Source organism: Natrix helvetica, assembly GCF_964273705.1.
Source record: "Natrix helvetica genome assembly, chromosome: W".
NCBI lineage: Eukaryota > Metazoa > Chordata > Lepidosauria > Squamata > Natricidae > Natrix > Natrix helvetica.
The window spans coordinates 28,417,189-28,435,730 of record NC_138555.1 but is presented as its reverse complement, the minus strand read 5'-3'; the positions used below and the strand labels follow the sequence as shown (position 1 = coordinate 28,435,730).

Here is an 18,542-nt window from a genome sequence, read left to right as displayed (position 1 = left end):
CCACAATTTTGGCCACTACTCTATAACTAGATTTGTGACAGCAGTATGGCTAGATGTATCAGAAATTCTTCTGTAGCTCCATGGTGAAGCAATAGTATAGTTATACTGTATCTGGCAGTTGCAAATACTGATGACTCACATTTAGTAAGTTATTGTGATTTAAAAAAAATCAGCTTTTAGATATTTCTTTCATATACAAGTCCTTGACTTACAACTTGTATTGGAGCCTGTCCATTATGATGATCATAAATTTGGTCACCCACATGACTGACCCAATTTTACAACCTATTTGCTGCAGTCATTAAGCAAACTGTGTGGTCGTTAAGTAAACCAATGGTTTGCTATGGGCCAATTTTGCCAAAAACGAAGTAAATGCTGGTTTTCAGTAAAACCATCACAAAATGTAATCACATGACCAGAGGATTCTGCAAATGGCCATAAATGTGAGGACGGGCAGCCATCATAATTGGGTCATATGTAACCCTGGGGAGGAGCCCCTGTGGTCAGAGCAGAAACATATATTCACTCCAATGTTGACCAAAGTTATTTCACAGTATGGGTTTTCCACTCAGTATTTACTCTCAACTGCCTCGCAGGCAAGGGAAATTTTTAAACAGATTCCTAGACATCAGTGCTCAAACTGACATGGAGTTACCGTACTAGCCAAAAATATATCTTCAAGTTGGTTGGCTAAGAACAAAGCTACATTACAATTTGAAAAATGCCTGTCAATGAAATTGACACAATACCACAAAAAGGCCCTATTCTAAAGCCAGATTCAAGCAGTTGGATTCCAAGACCAAATATGGGTGCTTCCACCACCTGCCATATCATGAGAGGACAGGTATATCAGAGGTGGTATTCAGCCAGTTCACCTGAACTGGTGGCAGAAATTTTGCTCAGTTTGGCGAACTGGTAGCGATGGCTGGCTGGCCACACCCCCGAACTGATCCCCCTGTCACCGCTCGCTTGCACCACCTCTTTGCATACCGGCTCTCAAAGAGGCCAGCAGCTGACTGCAGGTTGCTGAAAAGTCCTCCGGTTGGTGAAAAAGCAGCTGCCGTCACCGCCATCTCCTTCACGCATGCGTATCCCATTGCCTTGCAAGTCCACTTGGACTTCTTTGCCAGCCAGCTGCTTCCCAGCAGCGGCCGGTGCCTGGGGGTATCCGAAAACTCCGGTCAGCTTGCCTTCCGGACTGGACCAGCTGCTGCGGAAGGTAAGCAACCAAAGAGGTGGTGGTGGGGGAAGAAGCGGGGCTAGGGCTGGGGTTTAGGAGGGGAAATTGGCGAAGGGAGGGCAGGGGTAGATAGAGAGAAATCCTAAAAAATTTCCTATCTTTTCCTGTGTGCGTGGCTTGGTGGGGGGTCATGTGACTGAGTGGGCATGGGTGTGAGTGACGTCAAGTTGGCCACATCCACTCAGTCACATGCCCCCCCCCCCACCTAGTCATGCCCACTGAACTGGTAGTGAAAATTTTTGAATCCCACCACTGATGTATATATGCAGTGGTCCACCCACTGAAGATATTGCTTATGTTTTGTTTGATTATCAATTATATGCCCCTCTCAGGCTTATATACTTAACATCCCTACTTGAAAGAACAGCCCACTTGGATCTGAATCACCGATTGTCCAATTTCCTTTTGGGTTCTAATCTATGCAGTGTGAGTAGAACTGCTAAGTTAAAGCAGTTGAGCTAAGAACCGGTTACATCGAACAGATTGGGGTATATTGTAAAGGTGATGTGTTTATGTGTTTATCTGAATGTTGATTCCTTGTATTTACCACATACAGTGGATATAAAAACTCTACATACCTCTGTTAAAATGCCAGGTTTTTGAGATGCAAAAAAATCAGACCAAGATAAATCACTTCAGAATTTTTTTCCACCTTTAATGTAACATATAAGCTGTAAAATTCAATTGAAAAACAAACTGAAATATTTTAGGGGGGAAATTTGAAAAAAAAGTACAATAACATGGTTGCATACGTGTGCACATCCTTAATCTAATACTTTGTTGAAGCACCTTTTGATTTTATGACAGATTTCAGTGTTTTGGGGTAGGAGACTATTAGTATGGCACTTCTTGCCTTGGGAAACTTTGCCCACTCTTCCTTGAACAAGTGCTCCAAATCTGTCAGATTGCCAAGGCATCTCCTGTGCACAGTCCTCTTCAGGTCACCCCACAAATTTTTCAGTTGGATTCAGGTTCAGGCTCTGGCTGGGCCATTCCAAAACTTTGATCTTCTTCTGGAGAAGCCATTCTTTTGTTGATTTGGAGGTATGCCTTGGGTATACTTCGAACTGCTCCGAATTCCCTCCACCTTGACTAAAGCCCCAGTTCCAGCTGAAGAAAAACAGTCACAAAGCATAATGCTGCCACCATGCTTCATTGTAGGTATGGTTTACTTTTGGTGATGCACAGTGTTGTTTTTGTGGCAAAGAAAACTTTTGGAATTAGGGCCAAAATTTTTAACCTTGGTCTCATTAGACCATAACACATTTTTCCACATGCTTTTATCAGTCTTGATGGAGGTTTCTGCAAAATGTAGCTGGACCTGGATATTTTTCTTTGTAAGAAAAGGCTTCTGTCTTGCCACCCTACCCCACAACTCAGACATATGGGCTGTTACAGGAGACTGTTGCCACACGTAGTACACAACCAGTACTTGCCAGAAATTCCTGCAGCTCCTTTAAAGTTGCTCTGGGCCTCTTGCCAGCATCTCTGGTCAGTTTTTTTCGGGTTTTTTGCATCAATTTTGGAGGAACATCAAGTTCTTGGTAATTTCACTGTTGTGCCACATGTTCGCCACTTGTTGATGACTGTCTTCACTGTTCCATGGTGTGTCCAATGTCTTGGAAATTGTTTTTGAACCCTCTTCTTGACTGATACCATCCAACGAGATCCCTTTGATGCTTTGTAAGCTCTTTGCAGACCATGGCTTTTGCTCTAAAAGACAACTGAGTAAATGTTAGAAAAATCCTACTAGAACTGTTGAATTTTATAAGGGCTTGATCAGAGTCACTTTAATTGATGGCAGGTGTGTACTGACTATTTAACATCAGTTTGAATGTAATTGGTTAATTCTGAATACAGCGACTTCCCTACTTATAGGAAGGTGTGCACACTTATGCAACCAAGTTATTGTAAGATTTTTATTACCCTCCTAAAATATTTTTGTTTGTTTTCCAGTTGAATTCTACATATATATTGAATTCTTATATGTTATATTAAAGGTGGAAAAAAATTCTGAAGTGATTTATCTTGGTCTAATTTTTTTTACATCTCAAAAACCTGGCATTTTAACAGTGGTGTGTAGACTTTTTATATCAACTGTATGTATTTTATTACTACCGTGTTTCTCCAAAAAGAAGGCCGGGTCTTAAACTGCCTAGGCATTCTTTTTGGAGGGTTCTAATTATTGACTCACCTCGTGGCGGTGGCTCCAGCAGGAGCCCGCTGTTGGCCCACTTCTTCTGCGGCCGCTTGCCACCACTCACACGCATCGCCCCGGCCTCCATTTCTCCTTCAGATGCCTGCCAGAAGGCATCTGAAGGTGAAAAAGAGGCCAGGACAATGTGTGCGAGTGGTGGCAAGCAGCCACAGAAGAAGTGGCCACAGAAGAGGGCAAGGCAGGTGTCGGGGTATGCAAGACCTGGTAAGTAGGGCAGCTCCACCCCCTCATCCTCACCCTAGCTTACTTTTTACCTGTGTGCCTCACCCCACCCCCTGCACCCTGGGATGGGCGGGGTCTCAATTAGGGCTAATTTTGTGGGTGGAGCTTAATTTGATCGCATGCACTCAAAAACGTGATAGAGCTTCTTTTCAAGGTGGGTCGTCTTTTTGGAGAAACACTATATATTTTCTTTTACCTATTTTACCCTAAAATTGGATTATGTATTTTATTTTTGTTTTATACTTTGATATGGTTGCATCTATCTACCCTAGGGAGGTCCATCATAACTTTGAATGGATGCTAAGCAACCGGTCATAAGTTGAGGACTAACTGCATTGTGTGATTATTGAATTTACTGTAATAATTTACCAGTCTTTAGTAATCCAGTGGCCATTTGTCAAGATGTCTAGTGTACAAATTTCTGTACTGGGGTACTCTTCCACTTTTCTGCTAAGGAGCACAATATGTTCTGTTAGTGATATGTCCAGTTTGTGGAAATGATTAATATGTTTCATTTCTTCAGGGCTCTGGAAACTAACAAATACAATCACATCACTGCTACCTACTTTTTACTAGCAGAGCGGATTTTAAGAGGGAAACAAGAGAAAGAAATACAAACCAGATCAGCAAGCCCAAGCAATATAAAAGCACAATTTAGGTAAGAATTAAGATTCTACAAATTGTACAAATTATTTATTTATTTACATCATTTATTTGTATCCCACCTTTAATCTTTGTATCTAAATTCTTTAAGAGGGCTCACAGACTTTTTATTTAAAATGTACATTTTAAAACATTTACATTGTTTTATATTTACATCGAATGCACAGAGTATGAGTATGAGGAATAAACAGGGTGAATCAGAAATTCAAGTAAATGAGGCAGATATGATATTGTTGCCATTATGGAAACTTGATGTGATGAAACCCACAAATGGAACATACAGCTAGAGGGATTCAAATTATTTAAAAGAAACAGGCCAAATTAAAGAGGAGGTGGAGTTGCATTATATATAAGAAATAACGTCATCTCTACAGAAACAGAGCAGAACAATGATGAAAACTGCCTTGAAAGCATTTGGGTCACTATAAAAAGGGGTGTGTGTGTGACATTGCCATAGGTTTATACTATTGGCCAACCAACCAACCAAACAAACAAACAAAGGAATAGATACACTTTTTGCTAGTCAGTTAAATAAGGCTTGTAGGAAGCACATCACAATAGTAATGGGGGTGTAAGGATTTGCCTCAACTCCTCTCCCAAGAAAGCAAAACTCTTGAAACCAGGTACATTTCAAAAGGAAACTTTTACTGAGAGATAGTGATTGCAGAAAATCAGGCAGAGTCTGAAATCCAGGCATCAAGTGTATAGCTAATTGTCCCCTTCAACCCCACCCCAATACTGTTAGATTCGGGCAACGAGAGAACAGACTCCAGATGATAGTGACAACAACAGCTCTTTATTTAGTCGTAGTAGTGATCCAGCTTGCTATGGGGTCGAGTAGCTCCCCTTTTATAGGGATCTGGTAAACCTCCCGTCCAATCAGAACAACCCCTTGTTCCCGCCCTAGTGGCGGACCTGAGTGGAGACTTACAGCGGTTTATGCTAATATCTAACACCCCTCCCCTCTTAGATGGAGTGTTCCGGTTAGTGACAAAGTCCTGTAAGTATGCCGGTTTCTGCCTTACTCGGGTGGACCGTCGAAGTTCGGGTTGAGTTTGAGCGGGCGTGAGATCGGCGTGTTCCTTTTGTTCCGTTTCGCTGGCAGGGGATGGTAGGTTCCCCTCGCTCGGAGGCTGTTCCGCTCTATCGTTGATCTCAGGTTCCACCCCAGGCTCCGTGGTGCTGTAGTCCTCTGTGCTCGGATATTCGGGTTGTTGCATTGGCTGACCTTCCGACGGACTGAAGTCTTCATTTGCTGATCGTAGGTTGGAGTGCGTTAGGCGACCTCGGAGTTGGTCTATGTGCCTCTTCCAGTTTCTACCGTCCTCTAGTTCCAACAAGTATGATCGAGGACTCGTGATACCAATTACCTTTGCCGGAATCCACAGTGTCCCCCCTGCATAGTTGTGGGCGTATACTGAATCCCCTATGCTAAAATTCCGAATTTTGCTTGTGGAGTCTGGGGGCGATGTGGCAGAGTAGTTTGGGTGAAGCCGGTCCAGGTGAGACCGTAAGCGGCGACCCATGAGGAGTTCAGCGGGGCTCCTTCCCGTCGTGGCACTAGGGGTAATATGTTGGATTAATAAGTAATGGTCGATTCGTGTTTGCCAATCACCTGGACCCATCCTAGCGAGGGCCTCTTTTGCAGATCGCACCATTCTCTCCGCCTGTCCGTTCGATGCCGGATGGAATGGCGCGACGAGGGCATGCCAAATTCCCTGACTCGCTAAGTATGTTTCGAATTGCATGGCCGTGAATTGGGGCCCGTTGTCGGAAACCAGGAGGTCGGGCAGGCCGTGAGTGGCGAAAAGCCGCCGTAGTACCTTAATGACTGCCTCTGCCATGATTGAAGTCATCAGGACTACTTCCAACCATTTGGAGTATGCATCCACAACTATTAGAAACATTTGCCCTTGGACTGGCCCTGCAAAATCAATGTGTATTCGCGACCAGGGTGCTTTCGGTTTGTCCCATTCCGTAGTGGGCGCTTCAGGGGGGCTGGTCTGGACTCTTGGCATGGATCACAAGTGGCTACCCATTCCTCTATCTCCTTGTCCATGTTTGGCCACCAAACGTAACTCCTAGCTAACGCTTTCATCCTTACGATCCCTGGATGCCCAACATGTAAATCCTCTAATACATTTCTCCGCAGTGCGTACGGTACAACAACTCGATCCCCCCACAATAAACAACCTTGTAACACCGACAGTTCATCACGCTTAGACCAAAACAGTTTGAATTTGGGTCCCACATTCCCTTTGGGCCACCCCCTCCATACCCAAGTTTGTACTTGTCTGATTACGTTGTCCTTAGCAGAAAACCTAGCAACGTCCACAGAAGAAACTGGCCCTGAGTCCAAACAGTCAATCAAAAGGACCGGTATTTCGGGAGTGGGGTCTGTTAACAGTTCTGGTAGTGGGCAACGGCTGAGTGCTTCTGCGTGTCCTAATGTGGAACCCGGTCGATGTATCAGTTTGTAGGAATACGCAGCCAGGAAAACAGTCCACCTGGTCATGCGCGGGGAGAGTGAGACCGGTGTGGGGCGGTTTCCCGCCAAAAGACCCAGCAATGGTTTGTGGTCTGTGATAAGTTCGAAATCGCGGCCGTAGAGATACTCGTGGAAACGTTTGACTCCAGCTACGGCGGCTAACGCTTCCCTGTCCATTTGGCTGTAGTTTCGTTCCGCCGACGACAAAGTCCTTGAGTAGAACGCGATGGGAGCTTCGTTGCCGTTCGGCATTCTGTGGCTGAGTACTGCGCCGATGCCGAAAGGTGATGCATCGCAGGTCAATACCAGTGGTAGAGTTTGGCTGTACTGAATGAGTAGAGAGTCGGTCGTGAGCAGGCGCTTGACTACAGCGAAGGCAGCCACCTCGGAACGTCCCCAGGTCCATTTCGCGTTCTTGGCTAGGAGTCGGTGTAGCGGCTCAGCAACGGTAGCTTTCTGTCTTAGAAAAACGCTGTAGAAGTTAAGAAGTCCGAGGAATGCCTGCAACTCGGTCTGATTTCGTGGTGTCGGGGCGTCCTAGATCGCCTTAATTTTCTTCGATGTTGGGTGTATACCCAGTCCATCGATTCTATAACCCAGGAATTCTACGCTAGGCACATTAATTTGGCATTTTTCCTTTTTTAGGCGGAGACCCTTTTCTCTAATTCTGGCCAAAACAGTTCTGACGCGTTTTGATAGTTGCTCCTCGTTTGCAGCCGACACCAAGATGTCGTCAAAATATGGGACAACTCCTGGTATGCCCTGCAAAAGCCGTTCCATGACGCTTTGGAACATACCTGGAGCGATGCTTACGCCGAATTGTAACCGGTTACATTTAAAGGCACCCCTGTGCGTCACTATAGTTTGGGCCTCCGCCGTGGCGCTATCCACAGGCAGCTGCTGATACGCTTGTGCCATGTCTAATTTCGCAAATATCTTTCCTGGCCCCAACGAGTGCAATAAGTGTTGGACTACGGGCACAGGATACGCGCTTTGTTGTAGGGCGACATTAATTGTGCATTTATAGTCCACGCAGATGCGGACTGACCCGTCTGGCTTAACAGGGGTCACGATTGGGGTTTCCCAGCGCGCATGATCCACTGGTTCAAGGATCCCTTGCTCTACGAGCTAATCAATTTCTTTGTCAATCTTGGGACGGAGTGCAAAAGGCACTCTTCTAGGTTTGAGTCGGATTGGCGCCACTTTTGGATCCAAATTGAATGATATTGGTTTTCCCACATACTTACCAAGGCCGGGGCTGAACACATCCTCGAACTCCTTAAAAATTTCCTCAGCGCTGCTGTTCTCCACGGCGTTGATTCCGGTGACTTCTAGCCCCAGGGCTTCGAACCAATCCAGTCCCAGGAGGCTCTGTAATGGCGCGCTGGCGACGGTCATGGGCAGCTGGGCTATGATGTCTTTGAACTGGACCCGAAACGTGCCTTGACCCACGATGGGGACCCTGTTCCCTTGGTAGTCTCGTAGCAGGATGTCTGGTGTTCGCAATTGGCGCTTCTTAAGGCTCGGAATTGCCTTTTTCATGGCTGACCACGAGATGATCGTCAGGGACGATCCCGTGTCGACTTCAAGCTCGCAAGGGGAGTCCTCCAGGAGGACAGTGAGTTTCAGCTTTTTAGGCCGCTTTGTGCGGACCTGACCTATCGTTGTGAGATAGGTTCTCATTGGTTCTCTCTGGGTATACTCTCTCTCGGCTTCCTGGGAATACTCTCTCTCAGCTCTCTGGAAATACGCCCTTTCAGCTCTTTGTGTGTATTCTCTCTCGGCTGACTCCCTCGGTTCTCTCTCTGGGCGCCCTTTGTTTTTCCGCCAAGCTCCTGGGTTGGGCTTCTGTCAGCGGTACATAAGAGGCTGCCATTGTGTGGCAGGGACTTCGCTCCGGCACACTCGTGCGATGTGCCCAAGTTTGTCGCAATGCGAGCAAACAACGTTTCTGAAACGGCAGGTAGACCGGGGGTGGTTCCCTCCGCAGCTTGCGCATGGTGGCAAACGGAATTCGGGTTTTCCCGCCGGTCTTGTGTGACTGCTCCGCATGCGATGACTGTCTTCGTATTCGCTGTCCTCGGTCTCTTGATCGGCGGCCTCATAATGCACTCTGGCTTGTCTGGCTCCGGTCTGGATCGCGCTGTACCCGCGTTGTATTGTTTCGGAAGATTTGTCCGCTGATTCAGAAGCTCTCGCCTCGTCTAGCGCAATTTGCAGGCTTAGGTTGGGTTTAGCCAACAATCGTTTTTGTAACGAAATGTCTTTTAACCCGCAAATAAAGCGATCCAGGATTTGCTCGTCCAGATCCCTGAACCCGCAATGCGTGGCTGCTTTCCGAAGTGCTGCAACGTACTGGTTGATGGACTCTCCCGCCTTCTGGTTCCTCGTGTTGAATCCCTGGCGGCAAACGTGGTGGGAAGGTTTTGGCGCGTAATGTGTTTGCAACGTCTGTTGCAGCGCCGTGCATGTTACCGCCTGGATGGGGGTTGGCTCCGAGAGATCCCTGGCCGTCTCGAAAACCTCTCGACCGCAGTAGCTCAGGAACATATTCTTTTTCCGGGAGTCCGGTACTCCCGTGAGATCGTTTGCCTCGAGGAAACACTTGAATCTCAGCATGTAGGATTCCCAATGCTCGGCGATTGGGTCGTATGGAGTTGGAGGAGCGTGCATCAACATCTTGTCTGCGTTTGAATTTGCCGCGCTGAGATGGCTGTCGGAATTTCTGCCGAATTCCGGGGCTGGATCGGATCTGTAGATTCTGGAGGTAGCTTCTTTGTCCTATCTGTCTCTCGATCCCACCTTCGTCGCCAATGTTAGATTCGGGCAACGAGAGAACAGACTCCAGACGATAGTGACAACAACAGCTCTTTATTTAGTCGTAGTAGTGATCCAGCTTGCTATGGGGTCGAGTAGCTCCCCTTTTATAGGGATCTGGTAAACCTCCCGTCCAATCAGAACAACCCCTTGTTCCTGCCCTAGTGGCGGACCTGAGTGGAGACTTACAGCGGTTTATGCTAATATCTAACAAATACCCCATGTCCATCTTTAGCCAATCATCTGCTGCAAAGGTGTTTTGACTTTGCCGAGGTGGCATGGTAGGAAGATGCCATCCTCAGGGCAATGTGGCCTTGAACACCTGGTGCAAACCAGTTGAGAGGAATCAATGGAGGTGGTGTGAACCTCCCCTCCCTAAAGCTCCCAAGCAGTTACAGCAAAAGCGAAAGCATGTAGACTGTGCCTCATGCCTCCCCACTCCCTTCAAGAATGGCAGCGTTCCGACAGGGACCTGACATGTTGTCCCACTAGAAGAAGGAGATCCACAGCTGAAAGAGAAAAGCCCAATCATTTCAGTTTGTTTATTGGTTATGGAAGCGTTTGAGCAAAGTAGAAGCTCTGACATGAGATTTATCAATCCACTCACTCTGAGAACCTGGGAAATCCTTCCATGCCACCAGGTATTGAACCCTCCCTCTATGTACCCATGAATCAAGAATCTGTTTAATCTCAAAATGCTGTTCACCCTCAATCATAAAGTGTTTGGGGGCAGGGGGGGGGTGCTGGCCATAAAGGCGAGGTTGACTCAAGTTTTAACAAACTACAATAAAAGACAAGGTGGACCATCCTCAGCGATTTAGGCAACTCCAGTTCCACGGTGACTGGATTGATAATGTGTTTTATAGGGAAGGGTTAGGGTTAAACCTACAAATTTAGGGCCTAGTTTCTTACACAGTTGTAAGTATTGGAGGAACTGTGTGGACAAATAAACACGACCCCCAACTTTAAACTCCTTAGGTTCTCTCCTTTTCTTGTCTGCTTGGACTTTGTAATCAGCCCTAGCATCATCCAGGGCTTTGCGAACAACTGGCTAATTGTTTTGCAACTGTGAGATACATTCCTTCAACAAAGGAAACACGGGATCCTTCACTGGAAAGTCAGGCCTAAATTGCTGTCCAGTAGCAACTTGGAACGGAGTGAAACCAGTGCTACTGTGTACTGCGTTGTTGTAAGCCATTTCAGTGAAAGGAAAAAGGTCTGTCCAATTGTTTTGTTGATAATTGCTAAAACAACTCAGGTTCTGCTCCAGAACCGAGTTCATTCTCTCCGAGCCCCCGTTAGTTTGAGAATGGTGCGATGAACTCAGTTCCTGTTCGGTACCAAATAGGTCCAAAAAGGTCCTCCAGAACTTTGAGGTAAATTGGACCCCCCATCTGAAATTATCCACTGTGGGGCCCCATGTAATCGATAAATGTGATGCAGAAACAGTTTCTCCAGTGCCTTAGCTATGAGGATATTCAGGCAAGGAATAAAATGGGCCTGTTTGGAGAACAGGTCCATCACGACCCAAATGACTGTTCCCTGAGCTTTCAGGTAGCTCTACAATATATTGTTAACATGGAAAAAATTGTATCCCACAAAGACATTTTAAAAGAGAAAGGGGAACTTAAAACCAGACAGGAACTACAAAACCAAGGGGTGGATTTAGCATGGTGGCCACACCTGCAAATACAATCAAGATATGAGAAAGATGCGAAAACATCGGGTTACTATAAATAACCAACAACACTTGATAAGATATTATTAGGGACAGATGAAAAACTGATAAGAAAACTATATAATTACCTACTAAGCTTTAAAATGGAAGATGAACAAGTAAAAGAAACAATAGTATGGGCAAAAAACTTTGGCTATACTATAGAACTAGATAAATGGCGAAAACTTTGGGATAGAAATTATAAACTGACAATGGCTACTGCATATAAGGAAAATCTTTATAAAATGTTTAATAGGTCGCATTTGCCACTGGCAAGGCTAGCAAAAATGTTTAACAACATGTCCGCCAAATGTTGGAAATGTAATCAGACTCCAGGTACCTATTATCTTATGTTGTGGACATGTATGAAAGCAAGAAAATATTGGATGAAAATACACACATGGCTAGAAAAGATGATTAAGCAGCATATAGATTTAAAGCCAGAAATATTTTTGTTAGGTATAATACCAGAAAGTTATGATAAAGGGACTATATCCGTGGTGGGATTCAAAAAATGTTACTACCGGTTCTGTGGGCATGTCTTTGTGGGTGTGGCTTTGTGAGTGTGGCTTTGTGGGTGTGGCAGGGGAAGGATATTGCAAAATCCCCATTCCCTTCCCACTCCTGGGGGAAGGTTACTGCAAAATCTCCATTGCCTCCCCACCTCACTAACCTGCTTTCCAGTTCTGTTTTTCTGTTCCGGGCAACAAAAGAAGATCGGCTGGGAGGCAGCAGGGGTGGGGCCAGCCTATTTACCAGTTCTCCGAACTACTCAAAATTTCCGTTACTGGTTCTCCAGAACCTGTCCGAACTGGCTGAATACCACCTCTGGACTATATACTTAATGCTACATGTATCAACAGCAGCAAGAATTGTATTTGCACAATATTGGAAAAATGATTTCAATAACTAGTAAAAAGGCTTAATTTAAATCAACTCGATTTAGATCATAATTTTTAAAGAGCAACTGTCATTTCTGTCCCGCAGCGACTCCTCCTCTGACCTGCTGTTGACTCACCAACAGTCCCAGTCACTTTAATGGGATGGCTGATGATGCGGCAGTTACACAACAAAGTGAGGGACATGGCGGGCATCAGGTCAGTGGATGCCCACTAACAGGCACTGCCTGTCATGTTCCGAGCCTCCAGCCCCAGGAAACAGCAAGCAACACAGTTTGTTAGATGTGTTTCATGCAGGCTTGGACACTCGGCACAAAGTGACTGTAATCAAAGTCAGTGCTAACTGCTGCTGCTTTCCCACTGATTTAAACCCTTGTGCGGGCCCACCCCACCCTTGCAGCTTCCGGATGCCGCAACAGGCCAAGAAACTTTGGCCGTGCCTAATCCATCTCCCTGATAGCTGGCTTGCTCTCTAGCTGCACACCCCGCCCTCCAGCTGATTGGTGCTCTGGCTCGTCAGTTGATTGGTGCCCTGAGCCTCCAGGTGATTGCCGCTCCAGCTCTCCAGCTGATCAGCACCGATTCTTCAGCTGATCATCTGCCTGGTTCTTCTGCCAGCCAGCAGCGGCCTCCCATGCCGCCGTTGGCCTCCGTAAGTCCATGCTAAACTGGACTCCCCCTCCATTCCTTCTCTCCTCAAATGGAACCCCCCCGCCCCTGAATGGCAACCCCAAGACGGCCCGCCAGACACTCACCATTTCAGGGGTTGACACTGCCACAATGGATCTGAAATGTAAGGACTCATTCTTGCTGGTAGTTAGAATCTTTAATATTATTTGCAAACAAAATGAAGGTTTCCTATTTAGAATAATCAGCTGTCAGCTTAGTAAAACAGCAATATCAGAACCGATTTTAGGTTAATAGATAAATCACACATAGTTGGACAACTACTCAAATTCTTTTATTTAATTAAAACAATAACATTATATTACATATTCTTGTATTTGCTTAACCATCAATGTTTAGTAACTGAAGTGCATAAATAAAATATATTTGAAAAAACAAACAAAAGAACTTAAACTGTATATATCAGCTGGGTCCACATTAAAAAAAAACTTCAAACATGGTCTTTTGTAGCTCACTCATTTACATCTTCGTTCTCTTATTTGTTGATGATCTGGAAAAGAAAAACAAGCTTTCCTGCTTTATCAGGCCCCAGACAATTTCTCAATTTTAGAGTGAACAAGTCCAAAGGAAGAGAATATTCTTTCAACGCCAGCAGAAGAGGTCACTGCAGTTAAAAGTGAAATCATTACTTCAACACTTTCTGAATCCAAGTGCTTAAGTGACTTCCACCAGTTCACTGGTGAAACTTTCTTTAAAGCCTCATCAGCAAACATATATTTCTTGAAGGCTTCCCCTTAGCTGTGAAGTTCATTATATTTGGCACTAGAGATGGATGATTGCTGGATACCCATGTCATGGCTAACTCCCATCTTCAACACTTAAGGTTTGACCCTGGTACCGGATATCAACAATGTTTGTGAGAAAATGAGGTGGAGACAGTGCTTGTCCCATTCGCTTTTTTAAATTTGTAATTTCTGCTTGTCAGTGTGTTTTTAAGTGCTCACTCCTTCCAAATTTCAACAACATCAACAATAAAACAACTATTTTGGGGGATTTTGTTTAAAGCTTCAAAAACGGGTTTCAGGATGCTCAGCATATGTTCAACATTTCTCTTAAGCCCAATATAGAGAATTTCGGCTGTGATAGTGCCATGTATTTTTTCTCGATTTTGCTCACAAATGGTCATCAGAATAGGCCAGTTTTTTATATATTGACTGCATCAGTCAAGACAAAAAATACATCCTTTTTTTGGTATATCACTAGTATAAAGTTTCCTAACGATGCGTGATTCATAATAAGCAAGCCAATATTGTAATACAAAAACCTGAATATCCAGAAATTCCTTCTGGGAGAAATTAAAACTCACTAGTATTGATAAAAACCTCCTCTATCTCATACAAAAACTGTATGCTAATTCCACCTTGATAGTGAGGTGTAACCCTCAAGGGACTTTATCTGGCCTAGTAAGGGTACAAAAAGTAGTACGACAGGGTTGTATTCTATCCCCCTCCCTCTTTAACTTTTACATCAATCCCTTGATCAAACTTTTGCAGAACCCTGATTTACACTCTCCTAACATGGCACAACATAAAATCCTGATACTCTTATATGCCAACAATGCTGTTATTATCTCACAAACCCCCATTGCACTAAAGAGAGCAATCACAGCAACATTAGGATACTGTAGACAGAATAAGTTGGTTCTTAATTTTGACAAATCGAAAATTTTAGTTTTCGCTAAAAGACTTATTGAATACTCCTGGAAAATAGGACATAATTTAGAACAGGTTAGGATATTTAAATACCTTGGGGTGGTTTTCCACTCGCAAGGTACATGGAAGGCTCACCTGGATTATACATTGCAATCAGCCCTCAGGCCTTCAAATGCCATTAAACATTTCTTCTTCATGGGCGGAGGACAATTAGTCCCTGTTGCCTTAAAACTCTTCAAGGCCGAAACATTGGCACAAATTCTTTATGGGGCACAAACAGGAATTTTCATAAGGAAAGACTCGCTAGAAATCATACAAGCAAAATTCCTGTGGGCCATTTTAGATGCACCCAAAGGAACACCAAGCAGCCAGTTAAGGATTGAGACAAGTATTCCTCAGATTCAGGTAAGAGCCTGGAAGCTGATAATTATTTATTGGCTAAAATTCATTTCTTCCCAGAGGGACTGACTCTTTTAGTGTTGACAGATAACTTCCCCTCCCGCTGGAAACAGACGATAGACCACAAGCTGGGCTCTCCCCAGCATTTTTTATATCCTTAGGCTTTGAACAAGCTAAGCAAGTAGTCATTAATAGAATAAAAGACATGGAGTTCCATTCAAAAATAAATAGGTTGCCTCTCCGTAGTAGGAACATAATTAACCAGGGTGTGTGGGAACCATCAAGATATTTAGAGGACCTGAGTTTTTAGGTCAATGCATATTCTCCCCTTATTAGAGAGATTACCAGGGAGTGCAGACAATTTTTATGTAGACTATCTCCTCCGGGACTCAAACTCAGCTATCACACGTGCAGTAGCAAAATACCTGTGCAGCTGCAATGACCACAAGGAAAATTTGATTACAGAATTAAAGATGTTTACTGCACCAATTTCTTGTAGATATCTCTTAACAATTTTTACAGAATCTATATTTACACACATACTTATCCGCTTGCCCATTATGTAGCCAAGGGCAAGAGCCATACTGTTTGATACCATGTATTTTATTATTATGGATGTTATTATTTATTATTATTAGTAGTAATATTTTTAACACTATTGTAAACAGTGATAATTTTGTCTATTGCTGGTCTGTGACCGTAATAAAGTTTATTATTATCATTGCGTGGTTAATCTTTGATGAGATTCACAGCCTTTGGGGCTGGTTGGTAGCTCAACAGCTCGAGTCCTAACCAAGGACCTAGGAACTGTTAAGGTAACGTCGAAGGATATAAGCTGTTCCAAGTAGGGCGGTTTTTTGTAGAATCAGAATGTTCAAATCTGATAGATTTAAAATTTCCAAATAGCAAGGTAGTCCTTTAGGTATTGCTCCAAGGGCTCCAATTACAATCAGGACAACACACGATTTCTTTTTCCACAGTCGCTCAACTTCAATTTGCAAGTCCCGGTACTTTGTGATTTTTTCCTTGCTGTTTATCTTCAATTCGTGCATCTCCAGGTATTGCAATGTCAATGAACCATACTTTTTTCTTTTCAACTATTGTTATGTCAGGTGTGTTGTGGGCCAAGTGCCTGTCAGTCTGGATTCTGAAGTCCCACAAGATCTTGACTTTCTCATTCTCTAAAACCTTCTCAACCTGATGGTCCCAGTGGTTTTTGCTGTACTCAAATCCAAACTTTTGGCACAATTTCCAGTGAATGATCTTAGCAACGCGGTCATGGCGTTGTAGGTAGTCAGTTTGTGAAATTTTGCTGCACCCACTGATCAAGTGGTCGACTGTCTCATCTTTCTCATTACAGAGGCAACATTTGCTGTTGGTGGTAACATGTTGAATTTTTGCCTTCATGTAGTTTGTGGCTAAGGCTTGTTCTTGAGCTGTCAAAATAAAGCCTTCTGTTTCTTTTTTCAATGCTCCTGATCTTAACCAGTTCCAAGTTAGCTTTTGGTCAGCTTTGCCTTCAATACTTTTCAAGTATTGGCTATGCATAGCTTTGTTTTTCCAATTTTCAGTTCGCTTCTCAATTATGTCTTTCTTATATTCAGCTTTTGACTTAGTTGTCTTTAAAAGGCCTCCTTTATTTACTTCCTTAATCATTGGTTCTTCACTTTTCTGGATGTAATCATTCAAGCTGTGTTTTTCTTCTTCCACAGTCTGTTTTACTTGTAGGAGTCCTCGACCACTCTCTGCTCTTGGTAGATACAATTGGTCAACATCACTTTTAGGGTGCAAAGCATGATTCATTGTCATAAGCTTCCTTGTTTTTCTGTCCAAATTGTCCAACTCCAACTGGGTCCAGTCAATTATTCCTTCAGAGTATCGAATCACAGGTATAGCCCAGGTCAGCGATGGCGAACCTTTTTTGGCTCATGTGCCATAAGTGGGGGGAGCGCAGGGGGGTCGTGTGCAGGCGTGCCGCACCCATAATGCAATGCGAGACCCCCCCAGTGTGCAAGCGCAAACTACAGGCGCCCCCCCCCCCATTTTTGCATGCTTTTTTCGCCCTCCCCAGGCTCCAGAGGCTTTATAGGAGCATGGGGAGGGCGAAAACAGTCTCCCCCGCCCCCCCGGGAAGCCCTCCGGAGGTTTCAGGGACCTTCAGGAGGCTTCCCTGAAGCCTCCGAAGCATTCAAAACGACCCTCCGAGCAAACTGGAAATCACTTCCGGTTTGCTCGGAGGGTCGTTTTAAGCGCTCCGAAGGCTTCAGGGACCGTCAAGAGGCTTGCCTGAAGCCTTCGGAGCGCTCAAAACGACCCTCCGAGCAAACCAGAAGTCACTTCCGGTTTGCTTGGAGGGTCGTTTTAAGCGCTCCGAAGGCTTCAGGGACCTTCAAGAGGCTTCCCGGAAACCTATGGAGCAGTCAAAACAACCCTCCGAGCAAACAGGAAGTGCGTTTCTGAACTTCCGGTTTGCCCGTAGGGCTGTTTTTTTGTGCTCCAGAGGCTTCAGGGAAGCTCATGAAGCCTCCGGAGGGCCTCGGGGGGGGGAGCTCTTTTCGCCCTCCCCAGGCTCCTATAAAGCCTCTGGAGCCTGGGGAGGGCAAAAAATGGCTTTAAAAAAGGATGAACTCAGCTGGCCAGTGCGCACATTCGCGCTGGCCAGCTGACAGGGCAGCACCTCGCGTGCCCTGACAAATGGCTCCGCGTGCCACCTGTGGCACACGTGCCATAAGTTCACCATCACTGGCCCAGGTGTTTATTGCTTTTATGTTTCCTCCACTCAATTTGGACTTTAATATTTTGTGAATTCGTTGAATGTACTTGGCTGAAGTTGATTCCTGGACTTTATTATGCATTAAGTCAGAGGCCTCTAAAATCCCCAAGTACTTGTAACCTTCTTCTAGTTTTACTGCCTTTATGATTTCTCCATTCTCAAGTTCTATTCCATCATCTTCTATGACCTTGCCTGCTTTGGTTGCCATTGTTGCACATTTGTCAATTCCAAACTGCATACCAATGTCTTGGCTAAATTCTTTTGTGCTTTCAATTAATAAATTCAGTTCAGCTTTTGTTTTACCAAACAGCTTCAAATCATCCATGTATACCAAGTGCGAGATTTTCAGTCCTTTCTTTGCAAGTTCGTATCCACAGTTCACCTTCTTCAAAATGGTTGTCAGTGGTAGCATTGACAGTATAAAAAGTAGGGGTGAAAGGGAATCACCCTGGAAAATGCCTCGTTTAATTTCAACTTCACCCAGTTCTTCTCCATTAGCCATAAGTTTTGTTTTCCAGAGGTTCATTGAAGTTTCCATGAATTTTTGTATGTTGCTGTTGATACCAAAGATTTTCAGGCATTTCTTGATCCAGCTGTGGGGAACTGAATCAAATGCTTTCTTATAGTCTATCCAAGCCATGAACAGGTTGGTTTGTCTTTTCTTTGAATTCTTTAGGATTAGCTTGTCAATCAGCAGTTGGTCCTTTGTTCCTCTTGCATTTTTGCAGCATCCTTTCTGTTCTGCAGGAAGCAAGTCATTTCTTTCC

The 18,542-nt window shown here is 44.6% G+C and overlaps 1 protein-coding gene across 1 annotated transcript in view; it reads left to right on the top strand.

Annotated features, from left to right (window-relative positions):
- Window positions 1–13,349, top strand: part of LOC309400676 (SNF-related serine/threonine-protein kinase-like) — a 247,367-nt gene extending 234,018 nt beyond the window's left edge. Inside the window, exons 6-7 of the mRNA XM_081969272.1 lie at window positions 4,204–4,338; window positions 12,353–13,349. Of these exons, the coding sequence (XP_081825398.1) occupies window positions 4,204–4,338; window positions 12,353–12,404 (187 nt within the window). The 3' untranslated portion in view covers window positions 12,405–13,349. The remainder of the gene's footprint in view (window positions 1–4,203; window positions 4,339–12,352) is intronic.
- Window positions 13,350–18,542: the final 5,193 nt, after the last annotated feature.